The sequence below is a fragment of the Pterocles gutturalis genome, unplaced genomic scaffold (assembly GCF_000699245.1).
Source record: "Pterocles gutturalis isolate BGI_N339 unplaced genomic scaffold, ASM69924v1 scaffold3042, whole genome shotgun sequence".
NCBI classification, from domain to species: Eukaryota; Metazoa; Chordata; class Aves; order Pterocliformes; family Pteroclidae; genus Pterocles; species Pterocles gutturalis.
The window spans coordinates 13,505-25,747 of NW_010109919.1; the positions used below are offsets into that span (position 1 = coordinate 13,505).

The window sequence follows — 12,243 nt, forward strand, 5'->3', positions numbered from 1 at the left end:
CCCCTAGTCCAGCTCCATGGACTGGGGCTGGCTGTGCCTCAGTGAAGCACACAAGAAAGGTCAAACCAGAGAGGATCCCTATGAACACGCAGTGTGGGACCAACCCAGAGCAGCTGCCATTCTTGCATGAACTGTATGTGGAGCTGATATGAAATTTTATAAATTGATTTATTTTTTTTTGTAAATAAAAGTGCTCTCTGTTGCTCTGGCTCCATGATCAGAACACCACCTACAGTTTTAAGAATCGTTACATATCTGTATTGTTTAAGTGAACAACCACCTTTTCCCTCCCTCTTCGTACCTCCTCTCTTCTCCCTTCCTGCTTCTTCCTTTGCCCTTGCCCTGTGCTGCTTGCTGTTGTGTTAAATATGAGATCAGGCAAACCCCAAAGGCCAGTTTACATATTTATGTTTTGTTTTTGCAGATCTCCATCACAGATGGAATTTTTGCTGGTCATTTCTTGGAAGCAATCCATTAGCAAGACAAACCAAAAGAAGAGAGGGCAGTGAAAGCAAACCCCATGACAGAGACGGAGGAAAGAAGAATCAATAAACAAGCAGAAATCAGTTTTCCACCGGGGTGGGGTTTGCTAAGGGCTGGCTCACGATGACTTGCACCACGTAGTCCTTTGGGATTTTCAGCTCCTCCAGTTTCATTTTGTCTGCCAGCGGCCTGCCCGAGAAGAACCAGCGCTGGCTGCCCGGCTCCTCTCCCTCCACCGCGTGCAGCCGCCTCTTCATGTGGTACACCGTGTCCATGCTGCGGACCATCAGTTTGAGGTCTTTGCCTGTGGACAGGCGCAAGCGAAGCTGGCATTCGTGCCCTGAATTGGGTGGGGGATCAGGAATATCCAGAGTCTCCAGGTCGCCCTTCTCCTCTATCATGTTGATAGGTGGGGCAAGGCAGTAGACGGGAAGCTGGTACCGGTTGCCCAGTTCATCGTAACACTCTGTAAGAGCACCTTTAAGAGATAAGAGGGGAAAAAAACAAAAGAAAGAGTATGAATGCATTTCACATTTGACACAGATGCGGTCACACTCAGAAGTGCTGACCCTGCTGTTAAACCATGTGAACAATGAGGTTGAATTCAGGCTTTAAAGAACTGATACAAAAAAAATCTCAAGTTTTCATTAAAAATTGCTTCACTTTGTTTTCACATGGAAACTTGTGACTGACTTAAAAGCACCCCCTAAAAGCCAAAAGGCAATCCTCCCTCCAGATAAACTAGGATAAACTTCAAAAGCAGCAGGAAGGAAGAGAGAAGGGAGGATGATTTTCTCCCCATGTTGATTAAAAGTGGAGTATTCCCCCAGCAGCACAGCCTGAGGTTCAAGGTACAAGTACACCCAGAAAACACCGCTTGGATAAATGACACGATCCTGCACACGAGCTCTGAAAAGGCAAAATGGCAAAGACCAAAGGCAAAAGACCACTGTAAAAGAAAGATTTTGTAACTTCTCAGTCAAAAATTGCGGAAATGGTTTCATACAGGACTCATGTTTTAGTGATCGCTGCCAGATCAAACAGACACGACCACCCAAGTCGGACAACTCTGCGGCTCTGCACGGTGCGTGGTGTCACCGCCAGAGCAATGACACCCAGCACACACTTTATGTTTGCACAGCATCGAATTTTTATTTCCCCAGGCTCCTGAGAGGTTCCTCGGGATGATCTCGGTGTTTGCATTAAGGATGCCCAGGCAGCGGTGTGCTGCCTCGCACGCAGCATTCCTCCTTCCCGAAATGGTTCAACGCGCACGGAACAGCTCAACAATTACAACACTTACTGAACTAACAAATACAAGCCGACTTTTTCACCGTATAAGACACACTTCATAAAGATATTTCAAGAATGACCCTGGAAAAATGGCAGTACATTTTTCATAATGTGTTAAGAGTTAAAGTAAGAGAAGCCTGAAAGCAGAGCCCTGCTTCATACAGCACATGTCACCTCTTGCAGCGAGCTAGGAAACAGAGATGCTGATGAAGCTGCATCCTAAATCACAGCAGAAATCCCTGCTCAGTGCGGTTAAGAAAACAGAGACTCACACTCCAACCAAATGCTTCTGCTTGTCTTGGATTTACCTACTACAACAAATTTCCACATTTTTGCCCCTAGAGGGGGCACATTCACTTGCAAGATTACCCATCCTTCTGTAGTTGGAAATGTTTGAAGAGTAGCCAAGTCCTTGAGCTACAGAATATTTAAAAAACTTCTTTGACTCGGCAGTTCTGTACACAACACCCAACTGGTCCTTGTTAGAAACTAAGAGTGGTTTTTTTAGTTGGAGGTTTTTTCATGCTGACTTAAGCTTTGCTGTTTGATCAGCAAAATTACAGCAATATAGAATTGTAACTTGGGGATATACTGTGTCACTCAGCCCACTGTGACAGTAGCATCTTGTCCTGGAGATTTTCCTTCTTTTAGACAGAAGCCTCCCCAACCCCACCCTGTTTTTAAGGACAATTTGTGTTGATGAAAACACCCTTTTTGGCTAAAACATCAATGTTTTAGGTGCAACTGCTTTTGGAGGCTTTCCTGTTTGTACCAGGGTAGAACTAAGGCTGCTATGCCCTGAGATTTATTGAGAAAACAAAAAAAGGAAATCCAGAAAAATACAGTTATACCATTCACTAGAGTCTTGTATTTTTTATGAATCTCAGAGCAAACCAGCTTTTATCAAAACTGTATTGGATCCATACCTTTCATGGTACTTTGTGATTTACAGACTAAGGTGTCTGTATGCTCCCATACTCCAGTTCTGTTTTACAGTGTTCATTTCATTCTGTACGCCTGATCAATTTAGTAAATGTCACAGTACTAAATTCTGGATCACAGTTTACAGAAATGAACAGATGTAGTTTGCTGCTAAAAAAAATAAAAAGAAAAATCCAAACTTCAACAGCCTTTAAATTTAGCCAGAATAGCTAAACTTGTATCTTTCTTTAAAAGCCATGCTTCTTTAAAAGAACTTAGAATAGCGTATCAAAGAGTTAATTTTAAATACAATGGGCTAAGCTTGCTGAGGAATTTCTTCAGCATTTGAAGCTGAACCAACATCAAGGTTAAAGCATATGCTATAAACAGTGGATTGCTTAATCATAATCAGATAAGCGATATTAAAAAAAAATCCTCTGAAACAGCAGCTAACTTGGAGGTCTGTCTTTAAAAAAAAAAAAAGACACAGTAGAGGAAAGAGTTTATAACAAATTGTTAACACAACAAAAGTTCCCCATAAGCCTCACCAGTAATCCCATTCTGGTAAAAACATCCCTAAGATTCTCAAGCCCTCTTGCCTACCACTCACTGGTGTTACTCTATCAAGGCTGGATACATGGATTAAAGCACAGAAGATGACCACTGCAAGCAGAAGAGACTTTCTGACAGCACCACCTCCTCGCCGGCACACCTGAAGGCCACACCGGAGCTCCAAGGAGCGTCAGCAGCTGGTCCTCACCTCCAAGAGCCGTGGAGCTCTGCACACACAGCCCGGTCCTCTCCAGCCAGCCCATTCCTGAAAAAAAGGTGATCTTTGCAGAGGGTCGGGCTCGGCTACAACCTTCAGGATGTCAGAAATGGCAACAAACTCAAAAGCAGAGCGTGAAGGGGCGTCACGGTGGTTGGAGTTCACACTCGCAACGATGGCTGAGTGCGGTGACCAAAGGCACCATGAGCGTGGAGCTACTTTAAGCGATTGCAAGCAAATACAAGTTATCGGAGAGGAAGAGAGAAGGTGGTTGAACTACCCGAAGCCACCACAGCAAGGCCTATCTCACCAGCCAGACGGCAGCTCCTCACCAAGGCATTTGCTGCAGCGTCCCTTACCCAGCGCAAAGCACGCAGGAAATTAAACATCCCAACTGCAAAGCCCTTTGTAATTTTGCTGTTATAATTGAAACCCATGTTTCTGATCCTTCCTGCAAGATACATCAGTTTAGGTAACAAAAATTATTCAGCAACATTAAAAGAACGTCAAGCTTTTATGAGAAAGCACAGAGAAAAAAGAAAAAAAAAATTTTTCTTTTTTAGGTTTCCCCGTTACCTAGGCAACAAGGGTCCTCACCAGCCAGTTACAGCATAGGAAGGATGCAGCCTCCCTTAAAGTGGAGAAGGAAAAAGCAAGGCAAACAGAGACTTTGCAAAGAAACCACGTAAGAGGGGCAGATATCAGGAAGAAAACAGCAGAGGTTGGGTAGCATGAGGTTTAGGTAGACGATTCTGCATAGTACATGAAAGACCAAGATGTTATAAAAAGATCCTACACCGATATTGAGGTGAGGACAAATTAAGCTTATCAATAATACATATACTTGAGTATTCTTTGTGTATTTAAATACTGCTCTAGATGTTGACAAGACTTTAATAAACTCAGACACAAAACATCCTGGCAGCAACATGGAGAACTGCCTCTGAGAAAGCCAATGACAGAACCCACCCACCCAAACTCTAATCCCCTCTAACTTTCTGTCATTCAGAATTAAGGTGCCATGGCACACACAGAGGAGGGCTTTAAGGATCTCATTGACTGATTCGTTATTCTGAAAATTTCCCAGTTAAAAGACTCCACTGCCAAGCAAGCTCTAGAGTCATTCAGTATCTATGCTGGAACACAGTTACATAGTTAACTTCATAGGTTTGGATCAGGTCAGACACAACAGAAGATACAGTTCTAGAACCACAGTGGATGGAATTATTTTAATATTTCAAAAGTAATATTGTCTTGGAGACTGGGGAATTCGGGAAGGAACTGTGAAGCAGAACTTCTTGTTAGTTGTTATCCAGGTAGGAGACAGCTTGAGAGTTTCAGGCGGAAAAATAAGCAGATGTGATCATCATCAAGCATGCAGAATGGGAACATTTTGAAATTAATTGCCCTGCAGGCCATAAAACTTTGTTTTACTGAGATTATCAAGATGGAGATATTTCTCTGGATTAGTAAGGGAAAACATTAAGAAGGACTGGTTGAGATACTGCTTCCATCCCTAAACAGTTCAGAGTTTGGACTTAATTGTCCTTCCGCGCATGAAACCGCCAGCAATTTAAGAGACCTAAATGACACAAAGGTAAACTTTTGCACAAGTTACTGAAATCAGGCATATATGACCACATTGATCAAAAACCGTAAGAAGTTTTAATGCATTTTAATGGCATTTTTGGCATTTCTTCGAAGCTGCGTACCACTCTCTCTTCAGAAGTAGCAAATATCTTGCTCTCTGTTTATGAACGTGCCTTCTATTTCATTTAAGATTTTCAGCAGTTTTGAGAAGGATTGCTCAAAAATGCCCACAAGTTAAAAACTGAGCAGATTTCTATCTCTTCTTCCCTTCCCCCAGACAGACTTGCTGCAGGAAGAGAAATTAAGACAACATAAACCAAAATCTAGCATTGCAATGAGACTAGCTAATTTAAGGAGCTTAAGTGTCTGTGTATAACACATTTGCCCAAGGAACAGCTGGTTCATTTGTTTTTCATACTGAAAAGCTCCATTCCAAACCCAACTGAGCCTGCATTGCTGAATAAATTGGCAATATTAGAGCTTTCACCTGTAAACTATTGGCTTGAATTCGATACAGGTCATCAATGCTTGAAACTCACTATGAGCATCAGAAAACAAGTGGGTCGTCTTCTGGGTCCTACAATGCAGCCATTCCTAGAGAGCAATGACTGAGGCAGAAAAGCTGAACTATCTCTTCATCTTTATTAGCTGCCAATTCCAGGGCACAGCTGGGAAACACAGGATCTTATAAGAAAAAAAAATGTGTACTGACGTCAACAGCATGCGAGAGTGGTGAAGGGTGACTTTGCTCAGTACGTGAACAGGATTGAGACAAGTGAAAACATGCAGTGCTTTGTTCCAGCTCACCTACAATCACCACTAACTGGGAGGAGTTAATAGAAAAAAAGCTCTTTCACATTAAACCCCATATAACTTCATAATGACTGAAACGGCTTAATGCTGCAGTTAACAACTGTAGCTCTCCCGTTTTCTGGAGGGCAACGCGTGGGAGTACTCGTGCAAGCCCGTGCCTTGCACCACGTACGGAGAACAATAAAGCAGCTATCATTATTAATGGGGTGGGTGAAGCACTTGATAATAAACCACATACATAAGCCCCCTCTCATGCTTCTTCCCCACTAAACTTCCATGGGCTGTGCAAAATTTAAACTGCCATAAAGCTACTGCACAAAGCCTTTGTAAAGGTACAAGCTTGTCTCCTAAGCCACAACACAGCTCTTCTCTTGTCTCCAGCCTCCCTTTATTATCAAGAGCTTCCTCCAGCTCCTTAAAGAATTAGTTTTGTAGATAATAAGTGTTAAGCATTTAATAATCATCATTTTAAATTCACTGAAAAACAGCTCTTCCATTACAGGAACATTATTGGTCTGGCGCAATTCCACAAAGGAGAACAACTCCCAGAGCCAGCAGGAGATCCCAGTGCTGCAGGAGCTGTTGGTGAGCAGGGACCAGCTCACTCTGCTTGTGGCAACTAGCACAAGACAGACTGGAATTGTGCTTGGTGCTTTACAGCAAGGGAAAGGAGATGAAAATTAAGACACTCCGCTACTGCCTTTGTAATCCTCCACCCACTTTGGCAGGAGAACTGGCTCGTAGCTGGTTCACTGAATCAGCTATTGCACTGCACATGCTCGTCTCCACGCTTGGATGAAAACCTGGCTCACCCGGGCTCCAGGATCGCTGACAAAACAACATACATTCAGCTCTCTGAAATGGCTCTGCAAGGCAATAACCTGCCACACGCTTCCAGCAGAGGGTTGGACTACACAGACTCTTGAGGTCCCTTCCAACCTGGATGATCCTAACTAGCTGCTGTGGCTGCAGTAATACTTTGCAGAGCAGATCTCAGTCGGCGTATACAGCCAAAGATCCCCCACGTGTATCTAAGTCACCTCACTTCAAACTAAGTGATCCTTACCCTAGTGCGGCGCAGGTTTGTGAACCTCACTGCAAATCTCATGAGTAAACCATTTTTAAAACCAGTTTTGCAACTCACACCTGCACGCTGGCAGAGGGGAGGAAAACCCAAACCGCTGTCACAGGTATGCAAGGTACATCACTTGGCATGCTGATCCCCTCCCCTTATCATAGCAGAGCAGCAGCACCAGTTAATTCATTAGCAGTAATTAACTAGGCTGAAAGTGAAAAATAATTAACACAGTATTCTGAAAGGCAAATTTCCTAACTAGGCTGAAAGTGAAAAATAATTAAGATTAACACAGTATTCTGAAAGGCAAATTTCTGTGCTAGGTAAGCGAGCCACTTTTCTTCAAACTTTAGCTGCAGTTAGTAGGTTCGCATCCCTGACTGTCCCCACTGTGCTGGAGAGGGGAGAGCAGGGCAGGGAGAGGAGAGGGATTAGCTGCCATGGGAGGAGGGATGGAGAACAATTTGGGAAGGAGATTCCTTGTGGGAAAGGTGGGGTCAGGACCATGAACCAGCTCCCTCAAAAATCCTCCCTAATGCCAACAGCAGCAGTGGCAATGCAGTCAGAACTGGGATCTGCAGCCCCCCTGCCAGAGCAAGAGGGGAAGCCAGAGAGGAGAGGACCTATGCAAGAAAACTCAAAACTTGACAGCCATGTAACTTACGGAGTGGAGCTAATCCTTCCTTAATACCGTTTTACTAGAGCACAAATACCTACAGTCTGTGCAGTTCATTCGCTTTTCATCTGCTCTGGTTGCGATGGGAACCAGAGGGGCTGGCATGCACCTCTGATCCACAACATGGCTAAGGGCTGCCAGTTACTAGACCAGGACTATTTGTAACAACTATGAACTAAATAATGCGAGAAGATGGTGAATTTTAACCACAACCTTGGGTTCAGAGGCTGGTTAACCAGTCCCCCAGTCCTGGCATCCTTTACAACAAGTTTCCCCATCCCTTTCCTTGCAGGCTTTTGCTGTGACATGGACTCCAGAACAGACCGAATTATTGGTGTGTTGTTCTTTATCCAAATAAAGTTTGACAGAGGAAGTCAATTATGTATTAATGCCTGGTAGTTGTCGTGTTAGCAATACCATATGTACTACCACTTCTGTATCACTCTGTAAAGTTTGCAGCTAATACTGCAAGAAGGTAGCAGCTTCCAAGAAACATTACATCGGGGTTCAAAGATGACAAGTCTTTTTACTAATTAAGTATTCATGTACTATTTTGCTTTGCATGTCATTAAAATAGAAGCCTGTCTAGACAGGCTTCTTAGATAAAAATTTTTTTTAAAAAAAAATCTAGTTGGTAAAAGAGCTTCTCTGTATACCCTCTTCATTTACATTTGCTGCTCTCCTTTATCCATCTTTTTAAAGGGTGAATACCTAGCACTCAGCATCCAAAACCCTATGACTAACATGGTTAAAATGGAAAACCAAATGGGAGGTTAACAGCAGCATTTTATACAACTGAAAGATTTTCCCTTTTCTTGCCAATCACAGACTTAAGCAGTTTTTGCTTTCTTTGGAGGTTTACAAAACTTCTCCTCTGCCCTCCTAAAACAGCTGATAAAAGTCTCCTTTTGATGCAGAAGTCATGGGTATTTGACTACGAAGCTGCAGAAAGGCCCCCAGAAAACATAGCGTACTGGCTCTTGAGGTACAAGCACTTTATTCTTCCACAAAACAGGAGAAGATGCCATTCGGACCGCGGAAGTTCTGTCAATCCCAACCTAGACCCCTGTGTTTCTGAAAGGACTCCATCACCCTACGAAAAGCAACGTGCCTTGTGAGCACTGGTTTTGGTGTGCAGAGAAAAAGGTCTGTGCCCACTACTGCAGGACTTTTTGCATAACAACTTTCCTAATATGACAAACTACTTGGCTATTTCCAGTTTCTTCTAGAAGACAAGGTAACTGCTATACTATTTGCATTTTATTGTAAGAGGATTTTCCTTTAGCTAAGATCAGCAGGACACTATTGATCAACACCCCAGACTGCTACATCATCTGGCAAACACGCCAGAGCCTGCTGCACTCCCTTCCAAATAAGCCAAAAGGCAAAGATAACTTTACCTTTGCTTGAGACTAACCTCATTAAGTACAATCCACTTGTCCTTAACTACTTGTTCTACCTTGGATTGACTCATGTAGCCACCCCTAGAAAAAGCACATCCTTTTGCTTTTAGGGTGGAGGAGCACAGTCTGACCACGCTAACAAGTCCTGTCCAGCACTGGGTGGTTCAATCAGCCCCCAGTGAGTGCAGCAACTCAAGCTGCTCCGTCATTGCATGGCCAGTGCCAGTGGGCTTAACCTTCAAACAACGCCTGTCACCACAGTGTCCACTCTGGGCAGCTAGAGCACATTTGAGACTCACTTTAATCTGAGCTAGAACTGGATATGGGAGGAAATTCAGCTTGAGACAGCACTTACAGCTTCAGCTGACAGAGCAGCGGAGACAAGCCCTTAGATCGAACACAAAAGCAAATATTGGCTTTTGCAGAGTGCGGAGAAGTCTCACATCAGTTTGCAAGGAGAAAAGGATATGGAAAAGTACTTTCAAAGACTAAACAACAACTCTCCTCTCAACCTACCTATATGCAACAGGGGATAGACAGAAAGAAAGAACAGAATGACCTAGGCAAAAGTTTGTCCTGTACCATTTTTCTCTTATTGTTCCCAAACTTGCCTGTATTCCTGTGCTGACATTCAAATGCCTGTTAATGAGCATGGACGTCATTCATTTGCATGCTCAGTCTCCAAGGATAACCAGCAAAAATGTTAAAGGCTCCAGGGTGGTCAAGCAAACTGACACAATCCCACATTAGTACCTACATCCTAAAATAAAACAGCAACACAAGGGTGTTTAAAAAGGTGGGGACAGAGGGGATTAAAGACGGTTACAGGAAACATTTGAAGCAACAGAAGACTGCAGTGGTGCTTTATCCCATATAATATGCTTTCACCTCCAAGATGCTGTTCCTTCAGAGTTACCTTATTTATAATAAAAAAGAAAAAATGTATTGATTAAGCAGAAATGTAGAAGATTGCACGTTAGTCAGAGCCACAACATGCCCTAAACGTACACCCAGCAGAGGCTCTGGGGATCTGCACTGACCGTTAGAGCCCAGACAGGTTCAAAATTCAGGGCTTTGCTGTGGCTATGGCCTTCCACAAAAAACTTGCTTGATCACTACACAACAAATAAAGGCAGCTCTGGGATTTTGTCATTTCTGTACAATAACTAATAGTCAAAGTGTACACAGAAACACACACTTTATTTTGTTGCAAGTTTTCTTTGCAATAAGGCTATGAACAAACAAGGCTCGTGCTCGAGCCATGCTAGGCTCTGTATTAAGCTCAGAAGCTGTTCTACTTCTCAATGATAACTGTCAGCAAAAAGCAACTTCCAGCTCTAGGTCCGAACAAACTCAGCCTCTTTCAAGTGAAGATGTATAAGCCCCTTATTGTTTTAACCTTTTTAATTTATGCCACCACAAGGCGCGCTAGCACTAAGAAAAAAACCTAAATTTCTCAGAAACTAGTATTTTTCCCCTTACTGGCAAATCTGTATTTCACCAGATGAAGCCGGTATCTATCGCATGCTTGTGTCGTGCTCCAATACACCCTTACCAGCCTGCTATGTCTGCTAAGTGCTGAAGACACTCAGGAGTTTTCTCCTCCATTTCCAGAGGTAAATCTGTTTTGTAACACACTCCTGAAGCCCTGTAATGACTTGAAGTTACCATCCCAAGGTATTTATTGAAAGAGGTTGTGGAAGATTTAAAACTGCTCAAATAGCTCCTTTTGGCTCACTACCAGGCTAGAGAGTACTTCCCAAGCTCCCTGTAACACAGCCCAGGTAGGACTTTCCTGAGCCATTATCTGGCCCTAAAACATTGCACTAGGGAGAAGCCTTCTCCTGCGACTTCTGACCATAACTATCTTGCCTCAGTCTTGGAGAAAAGTTACAATCTTCCTTTTTTACCTGAAGCTAAACCAGAAAAAGACGACAGATGTCATGGCCACTGTCAACTGGAGATTGTGGAGGAGGAGCAGGGCGCATCCATGGGCAAGGAGCAAGCGAGACACTCGAAGCCTGGCTGAGTCCCTTGTCTACCAAACTGCGACACTTTGAAGGACACCAACTCCTTCAAGAACACCAACTGTAGGGCAAAATGCTCTGTGTTGATTACAGAAGCCAGCAATACCACCTCTGAAGATCACCTTTTCACACAGGAGGCAGCATCCAGGGGGCTCTCATTGGCTTACACTGAAATTTTCAATGAGGAATAATTTTAAACACTTGATATTTCTTGTTCTCATTTTACCAGCAGACAGCAAGGCAAATGAAGCAGATACCCAGTTTCACCACTCTAAGCGGCCAGTGATGGAGTAAATATCCCCTCCTGCAGAGTATCTAATAAACTAGGCATAGCCTGACCACTATCACATACCAGAGGAGTATTATTCACTTACAGCAGACATCTTCCTGTCTGGAATATCTGCAACACACCGATCAACAAGCAGTCTGCAGCTTCTTATATGAAGAATGTGAGATGTTCTTTTGTCATGAGTCTGGGTTTATTTTGAGCATTTAATGACCAACGGCCATCACGGATAGTTGGTCTTGGTTTGTTTTGTTTGGGGTTTTTGTTTGTTTGTTTTGTTTTTTAACTTAAAGGAGTTAGCTGCATTTTCCTGGTCACACATGAATGGTTAAAAAAAAAGCAGTTCTGAAAACAGTGTTGTACAGTCGTCCTCACCACACCAGAAAAGGCAAACCGAAACCAAAGACAGGAAACAGACAGACATATGCTACCAGGGGAAGAGACTTGAGAAGATTCCAAGCAATTATGTTGACGAAGCTCCTCAAAATACCTTTCAAAAAACAAGAGCAGAAGTTAAAAATATTTAAGGAAAACAACTGTAGGATATAGCCATAAGTGGGTTTTTATTCAAAGGGTTGATAGTTTCCAACCTGCACTTAGATATATACATATTTCAGCCAGGCACAACTGCTTTACATCCTGATGATTTGACTCAATGCCCATTTGAAGAAAACATGGAAATCCAGTATCCCTCAGAAAGGATGTTGTGCATCTATTTTAAAAATATTAATCACAGCAGAAATTATGGAAAGCATAATCTTAATTGTAGCTCTAGAGTGAAGAGGCTTTTGAGAAAACAGACTCTGTTTCAAGGTTAGGAGTCTGGTGACGCACAACAGCGTAACGTGTCCTTCACTGGTATCAACACGCTTCACCAGCGGTGGCAGAGAGGGTTCTTACCATTCCT

At 43.1% G+C, this 12,243-nt stretch overlaps 1 protein-coding gene across 1 annotated transcript in view; it reads right to left on the reverse strand.

Moving 5' to 3' along the window:
• Window positions 1–200: 200 nt before the first annotated feature.
• UBTD2 (ubiquitin domain containing 2) overlaps window positions 201–12,243 on the reverse strand; it is a 24,256-nt gene continuing 12,213 nt past the window's right edge. Inside the window, exon 2 of the mRNA XM_010073115.1 lies at window positions 201–961. Coding sequence (XP_010071417.1) covers window positions 564–961 — 398 coding nt within the window. The 3' untranslated portion in view covers window positions 201–563. The remainder of the gene's footprint in view (window positions 962–12,243) is intronic.